The 15,107-nt window shown below is 39.5% G+C and overlaps 1 protein-coding gene across 2 annotated transcripts in view; it reads left to right on the top strand.

Moving 5' to 3' along the window:
• The first annotated feature begins 235 nt into the window (after positions 1–235).
• Positions 236–15,107, top strand: part of RAVER2 (ribonucleoprotein, PTB binding 2) — a 117,821-nt gene continuing 102,949 nt past the window's right edge. For both annotated transcript variants that reach the window (XM_057717391.1, XM_057717384.1), the window contains exon 1: positions 236–484. In XM_057717391.1, coding sequence (XP_057573374.1) covers positions 236–484 — 249 coding nt within the window. The remainder of the gene's footprint in view (positions 485–15,107) is intronic.

The raw sequence follows: 15,107 nt of genomic DNA, 5'->3' as shown, positions 1-15,107 counted from the left end.
GAGGGGGAGGTTCCCGCGAGGTGGTTGTGGGCTCCTCCTCGGCGCTCAGGTTTCCTCTTCCCGCCCGCCGGCTGCTGGCTGCGGCGCCGCCTCCCTCCGCCCGCTCCCTCCCTCCCCGCGCTGGGCGCGCTCCGCGGCCTCGGCCCGCCTCGCCCCCGCCCGGGCCTCCTCCCGCTCGCTCTCTCCCTTCCCCTCGAGCCTCCGAGGAGCCCGCAGCCGCGGGGCGCCCGGAAAGATGGCGGCGGCGGCGGGAGACGGCGGCGGCGAGGGGGGCGCGGGCCTGGGCGGCTTGGCGGGGCCCGGGCCGGGGCCGGGGCCGCGCGGGCCGGGACCCTCCGCCGAGGCGCGCGACGCCGCCCGGGGCCCTGCACCAGCCGCGCTGCACCCGGAGGAGGTCGCCGCGCGGCTGCAGCGGATGCGCCGGGAGCTGAGCAACCGCAGGAAAATCTTGGTGAAAAACCTGCCCCAGGACTGCAACTGCCAGGTAAGGGGACGGGCTGCCAGGCGACGCGTCCTGGGGGCTACCGGGCAGGAGCTTTAGAGAGACGCTGCCCCCCCAGGTGTCCAGGCTGGTGCCCGGCGCCTGGGAGCAGTCCGGGGGAAGAGGGTGTCGTGCAGAGTTAGGAGAACGGTCCGTGGCGTTTCCAGAGCCCCCCCCCCGGCCCCCCCGAGTTTCTGAGCCCGCGGTCACCCCGCAAAAGACGCACATTAGGAAACGGAGTCTTGGAGAGGCGACCGGGCTTGGCCAAGGTCACGGGAATCAGGGGCGCTGTCTCCAAGTCCGGCTGGTTCCTTCCTTCCCCTGGTGGCCCAGGGTCGTGTATTGAGAGAAGGGGTCGGGGCAGTAGTCGGGGAAGCAAGTGAAGGAGAGTGGAGGTGAGCTGCGGAGCACAGCTTGGCGGGGGCAAGTCTTCGGGAGCACCTTGAGACTGGCGCAGGGTCCCGCCGGGGTCCTCGGGACTTGGGTGTGCCATGGGGGGCGGGGTCACGGGAGAGCTGGGCGTGAGTTTTGCTGTTGCAGGAGCACTTGACCAAGTTTGTATGAAACAACTCCGTCCCCTCAGTTTGCGAAGACCCTGGAATAGAGAGGTTATCGCTGCGCTTTGGGGAGCCTTGCATCCGTCTTCTCCCTGCCAAGTACTGGAGGATTTGTTACTCAGTGACTCCGAGAAGGCTTAAAGATAGGCTACTCTGTGTCTTTGATCCAGATTAACTGTTGCTTTAAGCTGTGCGTTGATTTGACTGTTTTTTCCCCCCCGATTGCCAAAGTTACCTGCTCATTGTAGGAAAGCTAGAAAATACAAAGACGCGCAAAGGGGGAATAGAAATCACCTGTATTTTTGATACTTAAAGATAACCGTTGGTAACGTGGGATATTATCTTTCTTTTCCTGTCCGTATGTGTTCTTTTTTGTTTGTTTTACAAAAAAAATAATAAGCAAACTTATTTGACTCTTCAGGGTTTCTCAACTGTCTAGATGTTCACGTATATGTCACATTTAACTGGAATTTCTATATTTTGTGGGGATGAGAGGGTGGTCTGTCCTGGTGGTTGTAGATTTCGTGTAGTTCCTCCTGTATTGGGATGCATGGAATTGCAGGGGGTCTGCCTATTTATAATTGCAGCGGTTCTTCCATTAGATGAGTTAAATAATGAGACCAGTGCCTTATTATTATATAATTACACCTTACATGGCCACTCACAATGTGAGCATGTAACCTTATAACCCATATACATGCAGGGTCATTTTGTTTCAAAAAGCAATGTAAAAAAATCCCAGTATTTGTACATCTCATTCCTTTTTCAGCTCTTTCCATGGCTATCCACTTCCCCTCAGGCAGGTAATGTTTTGTAATGTTATAAGGACACCTGCAATGGACTGATTTCATAGAAGCAACTTTCCTGTGCCCACACAAATATAGGACAGCAAGTGAGATCAGAAAGAGGGAGGCTTGGAAGAGACGGATGGCATTAAAAAAAAATTGAAGAAATAGCATCTCTGTGTGTAGGTAATCAAAAAGAGAGATGAAGAAGTGTCTTGATTTCCTTTGTAGAATGTCAGCTATTTTTGTTATCACATTTCTTTGCATTCTAAAAATCCTTGGACCAAAAATTTTAGACAATTCTGTTTATTCTTCCTTGGCATTTGGTGTCTTTCTCATCTCCCTCCTCAAGAGACTTGGAAAAATATATCAAAGAGCCTAATAAAAGGAACACTTAATTACCTATTGTTAGTGGAGAGAGGTATTTATGAGAATTACACTGATTTGTATTTTTGAGATATTCTTTCTCTGTTATGGGTTTTTGTTTAACCTCAATTTTAGGATTTTTCTGTAAGGTAGCAAGCATAAACTATCAAAAAAATTAGTATAAGATCTGTATGTCTAGGCGAGTCTTTTACTGCTAAGTAAAGTATCTTAAATTTTTACATTAAGTTAAATTTTTATGCCATGGTTTTTGAGAGCTGAAGAGTTTCATCTATAAGCAAAAAAAAAAAAAGTTATTAGGACCTAGAGACTAGTTTCCAGGCTTGTCCTAGCCTCTATTTTTTTCTACCATGATTTCCATAATAAAATATTATTTTAAATATTTCTGATAGTGTAGTTTTAAAATTTAAACAGAGCAGTGTTTGATCACAGATAACATTTGTTTGAGTAGTGGTGTTTTTTTGTTGTTTGTTTTTTCCACTGTCTTCAGTATTTGTACCTTTCCTAAGTTTTCTGATCACATGCATAACTATCAGTGGTCTGTGCTACACAGAGAAGTGAAATAGACCAAAGTATGCTAATTTCTAAAAGCAATTAGAAGGCACTTTTTTCTTTAGATTATTTAAACTAAGAATTGCTGTTTTTATTAGTCCAATAAAATTAACATTTACTTGATCTACGTCTCAAGTTGTAATATTTTCATGCATATGTTCTCAAAGGATTTTGTTTGTTTTATCTTTTGTTTCCCATAACAATTTTAATTCTGTTTTTACCTAATGGCTGCATTTTACTGTCAACTTACTAGTGAAGGATTAAGTTTAATTTTATTTTGTATCTTTTAGCCAGTATCACCTGGATAAACTCCTGTTCACTCCTTATGAAATGACTAACATGGTAAAAAAAAAATAGTTACTACTTTTTGTTCAGTTTCTAAGCAATCAGATATTTTAAACACCCAAATTCTTGTGCTTTTCTTGAGGAGTCTGTGTTTATTCATTCATTTCTTCTGGGATATCACATTAAGGATGAAACCATTCCTAACTCTCGTTCTCAAACTGTATAGTTGTTTCTAGAAAAGCTATGTTGGTGATTGATAAGTAGGAGCCCGATAATTTTTTTCTTAACATTTTGAAAATGTGGGTATTTTCTTTATTAAACATAGTTTTCATAAGTCTTACTCATATTTTGTTTAATTTTTGGTATAACAGATCTACAGTAGCATCCCACAACTTTATACTTCCTATGATTAGAAGGCACACTGAAGGTACTGTTTTTAAGTGGGAGCTTTTAAAGGTACAAATATCAAATACTTTACAGTAGTAGAAATACTAGCTCTAAAAAAATGAACTCCTTTATACTAATAAGTTCTCAAAAGAACAGTTACTGTGCCGTCAGTCAGGCACTGTCTGGTGATCGTCATTTGCTTTCCGGAATCCTCCCAGCCCTCTGTGTTCTCATAGCTTCAACTCTGGTTCCTATCCTTTTCATCTCTTGCACAATTATAACTTTTCTGTTTGTCACCTACCCTCATTATTGTGCTGTCTCTTCTGTTTTAACTCATCCTGCTTACTGCTTCTCTGAGAGAGCTTCCCAAAGCACAAATCTGATCATATCACTCTCCTATTCAAAACAAGACACAAGAACAACAACAATCTTTGGCTCCACATTCCCAGCACTGCTTCTCAAACTTTCCCTCAAATTCGCCCTCATTTGTGTCTTTTCCTCAAATTGTAAGGAATAGTGAAGCTGAATTAGCCTACTGCAAGAGTGAAATTGATTTGACGTTTCATGTTCTCTCTGAAAAATTCACATTAATTTTATGTTCTAGTAAAATTGGATTTAATATAAAAACGACAAACTCATTTAACTTCCCTCCAAAATTTTTTCATAAATCTGACACTTATGGAAGATGCACCATATTTATCCTATGATTTTGCATACTCCTGTATTACCATGGAGTACTCAGACCTCACTTGAGAAGCATGACATACTAGGATAGAAATCTAAGACTCTAGGCTTTTGTGACTTGACCCCTGCCTACATTTCTAATCTCATTTTTTATTGGTCCTACATTGGATTCTACTCTAATTTTTTAAAGCTACCTCGACCCCTGAGTACTTTGTGCCACTGTAATTTGGTATTTTTAGTTACGTCTTTGAATGTTAGTGTTTTGGAATATAATTATAGTGATTAATTTATGAATAATATTTATAATTATTATAATCATTTATAGTGAGTACTAACGATGCTGTGAACACTCCATTGAGTATATGTGTGTGTCTATGTGTGTGAATACTCTTTTGCAATTATGACTTTAGAATTTTGATTAGTTAAGGTAATGTCCTAATATGTGGTTTTTAATTGTATTTCTATAAATTGTTTATATTTTATGGTTAACCTGATTCTGTTGCTGGAGTTTCAAAATGGAGAAACAGTGGTATTTATTTGCTATATTGTTTGAGTTCAGTCAGTTTTTTTTCTTACATATAGTATGTATGTTACCTGTATTTTATTTTTGTTGTGTTTATTTTAAAATCTGAAAGAGATTTTATTGTGTAATTAGAAGAAAATGTGAAGTGCTTAGAGCTAACAGCCAGGATTGGTGAACAGAAAAAACATTCTATTGTCTCACTTTGGGTATTATTAAGTGTCATTTTAAAGTACTCTGTTATGGTAGTTAGCTGAGAAGCTTGATGGTTAATTCATAGAGACCCGTTTGAAAGCACAGCACTTTTTAGAATAACAAACCACCAAATATAGGAAACTCTGGTTGATTTTCTCTTTAAAAGCTATTTATTGCCATTTTTCCTTCATGTTAGTCAAAAACCAGTAGAATTCTCTCACGTGCTTTGTGTTCTTTAACTGTGGGATTTAAAAATATACATTATTTGTTTTCTCTAACAATATATTCAGTAATTATTGCCTCTTTTCAAACTGGGGCTATTATGCACCGGTTTTTCCTGACAGTATGGGGATGATTTCGCATTATGAAATCATTATTTTTCTTGAGAATGTCATTTTGCTTACTTCCAAAAGTTACTTTTCTTAGTGTAGTAGTTTCTACTACTTAAAAGTTATGTATTATGTTTTCTTTTTTAGAGTGGTTGATCAGAATTGACTTATGGGTTCCACGTCTTTTCTGGGTATCTTGTTATCCGATTCCCAGTGTAACAAGGACACTGAAAGCTGCTAAAGGAATATATTTCTACATTTCTGGGACACCACTGGCTCAGTGAATTTCTAGTCTTGGCAGAAATTCTTAAAGAGTGTTTCAGAATGCTTGTTCTTGCTCTGAAAACACATTTGAGAAGAGGAGTACTTTGTGGTTAGCATCACAATGCTGAGTGTTAACAAGCAGTCCAAAGATGTCTCAGGTGATTTATAGCCCATTTCTTAATGAATGAATGGGTTATGCTTATAAACTGCTTTTGGACTTGCAACGTGTTTTTCCATGAAGAGAATATGGGAGATGGTATTTAGTTTTGCCAGTTAGTATTTTAACATTTATTTAAGCTATGATGCTCCTAAAGGGCACAGTTACTCTAAATAGTACAATAACATCTGATTAGCTTTGTGTAGGAGCAGAGACTTCCAGCTTCAAGTCATTGCTGGGTGCACCTGTGTCTTATGGCGGATGCTCAAGGAGCTGTATTGAAGGGAATTGCTCTTTAAATAAACAAGATTCAGAAGATCAGGGAAGCATTAAATGAGATCAACTCAGATCAAAAGGGTGTTGCTGCAGAAAGGGTCCCATTACTAACCCCCTGAGTTTTGTCGCTTGATTCTTCTGTTTGCACTTATCTTCCCTACATTACAGCCAGTGGCCCTTACGAGTCTCCACAGCTCATCTCTCATCTGTGGGTAGAAAGCTTTATGCTTAGCTCTGCTGAGCCCAGCTGAAAGAGGCGAATGAAAGAATGTTAAAACAAATAAAATACTTCAATAAAGATCTGAAAAAAAATTAAAAAATAATTAATAACAAAAAATAAAGAAAACAAAATCATCTATAAATTTAAAGATCTATAACTGCCTATTAGAAACCCTGGCTCTGTTTTTACTTTGCCTAAGAGGCAGTTACCTTACTCTGAGGGGATAGTGTGCCCTGGGGTATTGAGTGAGAAGTGGGAACATCAGACCACCTAGGACACTTGTCTGTATTATCTGTTTTGGCTCATGATTATCTGCAGAGGATCATCTTTGGTTGCTGTACTGAATATCTTCCATTTGTTCCTCCAGACCTTTCTCCACCCTTCTCGCCTGCTTTGTGTCCTCGGAGGCTGACTGTTCTGTGAACAGGGCTCTCTTATTCTCTGGTTTCTGATTGCATTTGGCCAGAGCCACTGGTGGGAGATCAAAGGGCAGGGGAGAGAGAGATTGGGGCATTTATTCACCCAGCTCCCTCTACCAGGTTACTGTGGCTTGGCTGTTTCCCCTTTCAAAGGTCATAGTTTCTTTCCAATGGATCCCTCCATGCAGCAAAGCTCTCAGTGTTGTTGTAATCCTTCCTCTTGCCTTACTAGGCCTAGGGGTTGTAGGGGACTCACTGTTGCTAACCATGGGCTTTCTGTAAACTTTTGTAGGTAGTCTCTTTAAAAAATTCTCTCCAGTTACTAAGGTTTTGAGAGTGCCATCTGTTTCTTGCTGAGACCCTGATGCTGTTGCCTCCTCAGTCTCCGTTCTTCCTCTTGTCTTTGATAATAGCACCCAAATTTTCCTTTGAGGACCTACCTCTCCATTATTTAGTAACTACATGATTTGTCTGGGTATGCTCTCTCCTCATCTATAGAAGTGACATAAACCAACAAACAGAATTCTTCCCTTTTGCCATTGAAATTGGTTAAAGAATGGGCAGTAACCTGGACCTAAGCCAGTCAGCACATGGTAGTCCCTTGGTCATCGTGGTTATTTCAGCCTAGTATAATAAAGAAGCTTAGGACTTTGTTAAGGTAAGTAATTCTTTCTTCCCACAGGATATGAAGGCAGAGACACATTGCTCTGATTGTAGCTGACATTCTGAGGACAGAGCAGACATCCAAATGAGGATTGACATGAAAGGAAAGAAAGAGAAAAAGAAAAAAGGTAGAGAGGCTGAGCTGGAGCCCTGATCAAACTGTATCTGAAGTTTGACCTGCCTTTGGATTTCTTAGTTATGCAGGACCCTGACTTTATTTTTCATTTATTTCAAGTTGGGTCTTATGTTATTACCAACCGGTAGTATCCTAAATAATACAGAATTTTAATTAAAAAAACATGAAATCTTAGTATTGGAAAGGATGGTAGAAGACATTTTATCCAACCCTTTTGTTTAATACATGAATACTATTTACAGAGACCTAAACACATGGATTCTAGCACATGTTTAACACCTTTAGTTTCAAGGAAATCACTGCTTTGTAAGGTATCCTACTCCATCCTCAGACAGCTTTAATATATAAAATTTATTTTCATGAAATTTTAATCTCTTGATCCAGCTTCTTCCCTCTAGTAGTATAGAGAAATTGTAGTATTCTCTTTTTTAACTTATAACTTCACTTCCTTCAAACCACTAGATTTAGGACACGAGTCTGAGTTTCCTCACCATCTTGTTTATTTTTCTCTGAACGCACCCCACCATCATTTTGTCATTGCATCTCTTGGCACCCAAGAATTGAGTATGGTCGTCTAGTTGAGATCTCCTTGTAATCACTCAGCTGGAGTAAATTCTCTTCTCTCTGGATTTCTATAATAGCAATAATAACTTTGTGTGTTGGGTGCCTGCTGTTGCCGGACACTGTGCTTCATTTACATTATATTTAATCAGTTTTTTCAAGGCTGTAATATCAGACTTTTTTATTCTCATTTTATTGATAGGGAAACAGAAATGCAAAATAAATGTCAAGCAATTTGCCCAAAGACATTCAGCTTATTAGTGGTAGAGTGGAGAAAAGCTAATGTCTTTTTGATTCCAAAGTTCATATTCTTATCCCACATTGTATTATGATTGTAATTCCCCTGTATACACTGTACATTGTAAGTGTTTCAAAGGACAGGGATTATGTAATATTTACCTTTGTGTCACCAATGGTTAACCTGACACGTTGTTCCAAGGGAAATTTAAAACAGAAGGAGACTACCCACCTATTTGTTCTAAAATGCTCTGCTTCTGTTAATGTGCCTGACACATGGCAAGCTTCCAGGATTAGTTTGTAAGATGAACAAATTTTGCATTGTGGGACTGTGTTAGCTTTTTGACAGTGACCTCCATTCACATATAATTATTCTATCAGTCAACTGTTTATGGCTTGTAAGTTGAAAGCTATAAACCCTGTCTCTAGAAAAGTTCTATAATGTTCATAGGCACACAAAAATTTGCATGCAATTTCGAGGGTTTGTGGATCTCTTGTAATTTACCCCTGATCTCACTCTGGGAGATTTTAGACCTAGATTGAGGAGCATCTTTTCACGCCAGTGTAATTTTGATCATGTGTTTGGGACTTCAGCTGAGTATGGCCCACTTGAACAGGTCTAAAGCTGCTGCTTGAGAAGAGTTTTCAGCAGTAGCTTCTGTGGGCATAGGTGGGATGATCTTCTATCTGAGCAAGAAAATAAATCAGGCTTCTCCATTTTCTTTCTAAGAAAGTCACCTGTGTCACTTTATGTTTGATGTACAAGCTGATTGTTCTCTGGTCACCCAGTATTACTAACACTTTACATATTGTGCCTGACACAGAGTGGGTGTTCAGAATTTTTTTTCTTAGAGCCCAGGATATTACAGTGTAATATTTGCCACTTAACGTGTGTTGATACAAGGTTTATATAAAGAATGTCTCTTTAAAGCACATCGACTATTCACAATAAGTATTTATTGCTATGAAAAGTTTCTTTTTTTGTTAGATTTCTGAGTCTCTAACTGATTGTGAGTTCCTGAACTTGTTTTCTAGGCATTTGATGCTTAATTTTGTGTTTATTTACTATCTTTATCTTTAGCTTTCCTTCATCCTTATGCCTGTACATCTTCTTCGTGAGTCTGAAGCTTTCTGGTAAACTTTTGTTAGCACCTGCATGCCAAAATAGCATTAGAATTCATTGCATTTGTTTGAGCCTGTATTTGCGCGCATATTCTTTGCCTCTTTTCCTGCCATCCCCTTTCACCCAGCCCCACCCCACCCCATCCTACCCCCTTTGCCCCAGCTAGGAAGCGTTTATATCTTTCCTTAACCACTACAGAGCTTATCTGCTTCTAGTTCCCAGCTTGGTTATTTCCTGAACTTTGGATCTTCTGTTAACCTCAGCTGCTTGCTTTTGATTTCAGATTAGTGTCCATCTCTCTGACTTTATATCTTGTTAGCCTTTTGCGTCCTGATCTAGAGTAGAAGTAATGGCAATAAACAAGAATATGTGAATCTGCGAAGTTTAAAATTTTGAAGTAATCACAAACTTACAGAAAGGTCGTAAGTACAGGACAAAGAACTTTTTTTTCCTGAACTGTTCAAGTGAGTACTGACTTACTCTCTATCAGCCAAGTACTTTATTGTGTATTTTATACAGCTACGGACTTTCTCCAACATAAACACATCACTACCATCAAACTCCAAATACTGCCATCTAATCTTCAGATCGCGCCTAAGTTTTGCCAGTTTTCCCATTAATATCTTTTATAGTGGAAGGATCCAGTTCAGAATCACATATCGCACTTGGTTGTGTCTTTTTAGTCTTCAGTCTGGAATAACTTGTCTTTTACAACCTTGACCCGTTTGAAGATTACAGGCCAGTTACTTTATAGTATTTTTGCAGATCTAATTAAGGTTATTACTCAGTTGACTTAAGGTTACAAAAGGAAGATTATCCAGGTGAGCCGTATCTAACCATACTAGCCCTTTAAAAGCGGAGAATTTTCTCCAGCTAGTAGCAGAGGGAGAAGTCAGATGATCTGAAGCACAAGAAGGTTTCGATGCTCTGTTGCTGCGTCTGAAGATAGAGGGGGCCACATACAAGGATTTGAGAGCAGTCTCTAGATGCTGAGTGTGGTCCCCAGCTGACAGCCAGCGAGAAAATGGGGACTTCAGTTCTACAACTGCAAGAAACTGAATTCTGCTAACTGCCTTAGTGAGTGGAAGTGCATTCTTCCTTAGAGTCTGCAGATAATAGCCCAGCCTGCTATTGAGTTTGGCCTTGAGAGACCCTAAGCAGAGAATTCATTTGAGCCTGCCAGAACTTTTGACCTATAGAACTGAGAGATAATAAATGGGGGTTATTATTAATTTTTTTAATTAATTAACTTATTGGCTGCATTAGGTCTTCGTTGCTGAGCGCGGGCTTTCTCTAGTTGTGGAGAGCGGGGGCTACTCTTCGATACAGTGTGTGGGGTTCTCATTGCAGTGGCTTCTCTTGTTGCAGAGCACAGGCTCTAGGCACGTGGGCTTCAGTAGTTGTGGCTGGTGGGCTCTGGAGCGCAGGTTCAGCAGTTGTGGCACACAGGCTTAGTAGCTTTGTGGCATGTGGGATCTTCCCGGACCAGGGCTCGAGCCCGTGTCCCCTGCATTGGCAGGCAGATTCTTAACCACTGCGCCACCAGGGAAGCCCCTGGGGGGTTATTTTTAAAAAATATTTATTTATTTATTTTTATTGGCTGCGTTGGGTCTTTGTTGCTGCGTGTGGGCTTTCTCTAGTTGCAGAGAGTGGGGGCTACTCTTCATTTCGGTGAACAAACTTCTCATGGTGGTGGCTTCTCCTGTTGTGGAGCATGGGCTCTAGACATGCAGGCTTCAGTGGTTATGGCACGCAGGCTCAGTAGTTGTGGCTGGGGGGCTTAGTTGCTCTGTGGCATGTGGGATCTTCCCGGACCAGGGATAGAACCCACATCCCCAGAATTGGCAGGCGGATTCTTAACCACTGGGCCACCAGGGAAGCCCTGGGGGTTATTTTAAGCAATTTAATTTGTGATAATTTTTGCACAGCAATGGAAAATGAATATAGTGGTACATCCAGGTGATATTTGAAAGAAAAAAACATTTGTGTCAGAAAAGAGGAGGTTGTGATTTCTGTACAGTTATTCTTTGGGAGAGATGGTTATCTAAATCTGTCTCCTGGGGATATCTGTGAGTAAGAACTGCTCAAGGATAACCTCTTATTGCTAGATATATAGTATTCATTAATTTCAGGTATGTAAATATTTTCTTTTAAAGAAAAAGTGAGTTATGTATTAGGTTAATGTAAAGAGAATAATTTTTTTTTTTATTTTTGAGCACTTTAAGTGTATTGGTTTATGTTCAGATTGTAAAATAATCTCAGAAAAGAATGCTGTGTTAGAGTTGATAAAGGTAACATGTAGAAACAAATATTCATGCATTTTTTAATAGCTGTCGAATCACTTGTGGGTTTTTTAAATTAATTGATTAATTTATTGGCTGTGTTGGGTCTTTGTTGCTGCACACAGGCTTTCTCTAGTTGCTGGGAGCAGGGGCCACTTTTCAGTTACAGTGCATGGGCTTCTCGTTGTGGTGGCTTCTCCTGTTGCAGAGCACAGGCTCTAGGTGTGCGGGCTTTAGTAGTTATGGCACGTGGGCTCAACAGCTGCGGCTTGTGGGCTCTAGTGTTCATGCTCAGTAGTTGTGGCACACGGGCCCAGCCGCTCCGCAGAACGTGGGATCTTTCCTGACCAGGGATCGAACCCGTGTCCCCTGCATTGGCAGGCAGATTCCCGACCACTGTGCCACCAGGGAAGCCCCTCATGCATTTAACAAATGTTCAAAGTCTGCTTTCTGCTAGATGTTGGAGACCTTTTTACGAACAAGGCAGACACATGGTATTTGCTATTACGAAGCCTACAGTCTAATGAAGATACAGGTATATAAGCAGTGAAAATGTGGATGATGGGTGCTGTAAGTGTTGTGATGGAAAAAGTAAAAAAATGCTGTGGGAGCACAAAAGAAAGATATCTACTCCACATTTGAGAAATTCAGAAAGGCTTCTTAGAGAAACTCATTTAAGCTGAAACCCAGGGAGAGAGAAATTAGAGGAAGGGAGAGAAACAGAGGGATGAGGAATATTCATAGCGGTAATAACAGAATATACCAGGTCCTAAAGGAAAGAAAAAGCACGGCCAAGAATCAGTGCATTGGGGCTGACGCGTAGAGTTTGAGAGGGGTAGTAATTCAATATAAGCTAGCACATTAAGCAGGACCAGATGATTGTAAGCCATTTAAGGGAGTTTGGATTTTATTTTAAGGGAAATGAGGATCCATTGAAATCTTTAAATAAGGGAGTGATGCATTCAGATTTCTAGCTGTCAAACAGTAAAGTTATGTTGTTGTTTTTGTTTTCATCTCCCAAATTTGTTCTTATCCTGATCAATGTCCTAAGGTTAGGAGGTCAGTGATGCAGTAAGCATTAGGAATGTGATGGAAATGAATAGTTCATAGATTTTATTTTTGTATTGGTGATACTTAAGATATAGTATAGTAGTTCATTTTGTTTCCTCTAAAGTCTGTCAACCTGGGTTTGAATCCCAGATTCATTACATACTGTCTACACTAGTCTCTTCTCTAGGCCTCAATATCCTTGGCTTTAAAATCAATGATAACGTCCAACTTTAAAATCTAGATCGTGGATTTGTTAGGGTTAAACAAGATTATTTCACTAAAGGGCCTGGGATAAAGTAAACATTCAATGAATTGTTATTATACTGCTAATAAAAAAGCTGAGTTTACTAGTTTTTTTTTTTTTTTTTTAAGACCAAGTCAAAATGTTCCACTGGCAAAAAGTTGGTATTCAAATGAACTTTCCAGCAAAACAGCTGCATTGAAAGCTGTTAAACATTTAGCCAAGTTAAAATTGACACCACATTTACTCAGCCAGTACCACAAAATGTGTTATATGATGGGCCTTGTGTTGGGCCAAAACCAGCATTATCTGGTGTGTAACATTCAAAGGCAGTTCTCAGCAAGCATAGCTTATATAGATGTGGAGTCTAGGAGAGAAAATTAAGGTGAAGAGAAAAATTTGGAGATCACTGACATGAAGATGAGACTAAAGTCATCACAGGAGATGCAGAAAAAGCATTGATAACGTTTAACATCCATTCATAATAAAAACTCATAGCAGACAGGAATAGAAGTTCCTCAGACTTAAAGATCATCTAGAAAAACGAAAGGCAATCATATTCAATGGTGAAATATTGAAAAATTTCCCCTTGAGATTAGGAGCAATACCAGAATCACTTCTATTCAAGATTGTACTGGAAATTATGGCTAGAATAATATGGCTAATTCCAGCTGACTAAAAACTGACGTGTGAAAGAAAAAATTTAAGAACTTTTGGAAGACAAAATATCTTTATACCTTGGGCAGGAAAGGATTTCTTAAGGCACAGAAAACACAAATCATAAAGGAAAAAACTGATACATTTGGCTTCATTAAATGAAAAACTTTTTACCAAAAATACCCACAAATAAACAAAATGACAGACTACTTACTAGGGGAATACATTTATAATATGCTTCCCAACAAAGGATTAGTATCTAGAATATTAAAAAAAAAAGTACACATGTCAATAAAAGAAAATATAAACACAGTAGAAAAATGGGCAATAAAGTAAATGTTTATCAGAAGAGGAAATAAACAAATGGTAAAGAAATATGAAAAGATAGCTCTATCAGAGTTCTTCTGAGAAACAGATTTTAATATTTATATTACTATGTGTTTATATTATATACATACATAGAGAAATTGATTGACTGATTGTGGAGGCTAGCTAGTCTAAAATCTGTGAGGCATGGCAGCAGGCTAGAAACTCAGGCAGGTGTTGATGCTACAGTCCTAAGGCAGGATTTCTTCTCCAGAATAACTCAGTTTTTCTCTTAAGGTCTTAACTGATTAAATGGGGCCACAAGCATTATCCAAGGTGATCTTCTCCACTTAGAGTAAACTGATTGCAGATATTTTAAAATATCTTTACAGTAACACCTAGATTAGTGTTTAATAACTGGATTTTGTAGCCGAGTTTAGACACAAAACTGTCGCAGTGCTCTGCCTTATTAATCAAGGGAATGCAGATCAAGAGCATAAGGAGGTATGATTTTATAACCACTACATAGACAAAATTTAAGTATCTGGTAAGACCAAGCATTGTAAGGGCTCTCATATACTGTCAATGGGAATGTAAACTGTAACAATCATTCTGGTAGAGAAGTTGGCACTTTCTTAAAAGGTGATCATTTGTATGTGTATGGCCCAGGAATTTCACTCTCAAGAGCTTTTGAACGTGAACACCAGGAGATATGTAAAATTTACGAGAAGGTGATAGTAGTTTTAAATAGATAGATAGATGATAGATAGATAGATAGATAGATAGATAGATAGATAGATAGCAAAATAGCAACAACCTGGAAACAAATCACATACGCATTGATAGAAAAATAGATGACATATCGACACAAAAATAGATATGTAAATCATACTAAAATCACAGAATAGAATATTAAACGGTAGTGAATAAATGAACAGTGGCCCTGTGGATCATGAGTGAAGTTTAGAAACATAATATTGAGTATAAAAAGCAAGGCACAGAAGATGAAAAATAGCATAATGCTATTTTTATAAAGGGGGATACAAACCTACTTGAGGACTCTAGCTGTGGGGGATGGGCTGGTGAAGGAAGGCATAGTTGGATGGAGCAGTGTTGCCAGTTTTCCAGTCTTTAAGTTTGGTGTTGAGCTCCTGGGTGCTTATTTCATTATTATGCCTCATATGTTAAAGATAATCCTTTTGTATTGTCAAATCACTTAAAATTTTAAAAGAATATAAATATTTTTTTCATTCCAAAAAAGTGGAATTTAAAAGAAGAGTGCTTTAATCTATGAAAGCCCTTTTTAGAACATAAGTCCACATAGGGCTTAGAAGACAATGTGATTCAAGTTTAAAG

The sequence above is a fragment of the Hippopotamus amphibius genome, chromosome 1, assembly GCF_030028045.1.
Source record: "Hippopotamus amphibius kiboko isolate mHipAmp2 chromosome 1, mHipAmp2.hap2, whole genome shotgun sequence".
NCBI classification, from domain to species: Eukaryota; Metazoa; Chordata; class Mammalia; order Artiodactyla; family Hippopotamidae; genus Hippopotamus; species Hippopotamus amphibius.
This window is presented reverse-complemented; position numbering and strand designations above follow the sequence as displayed.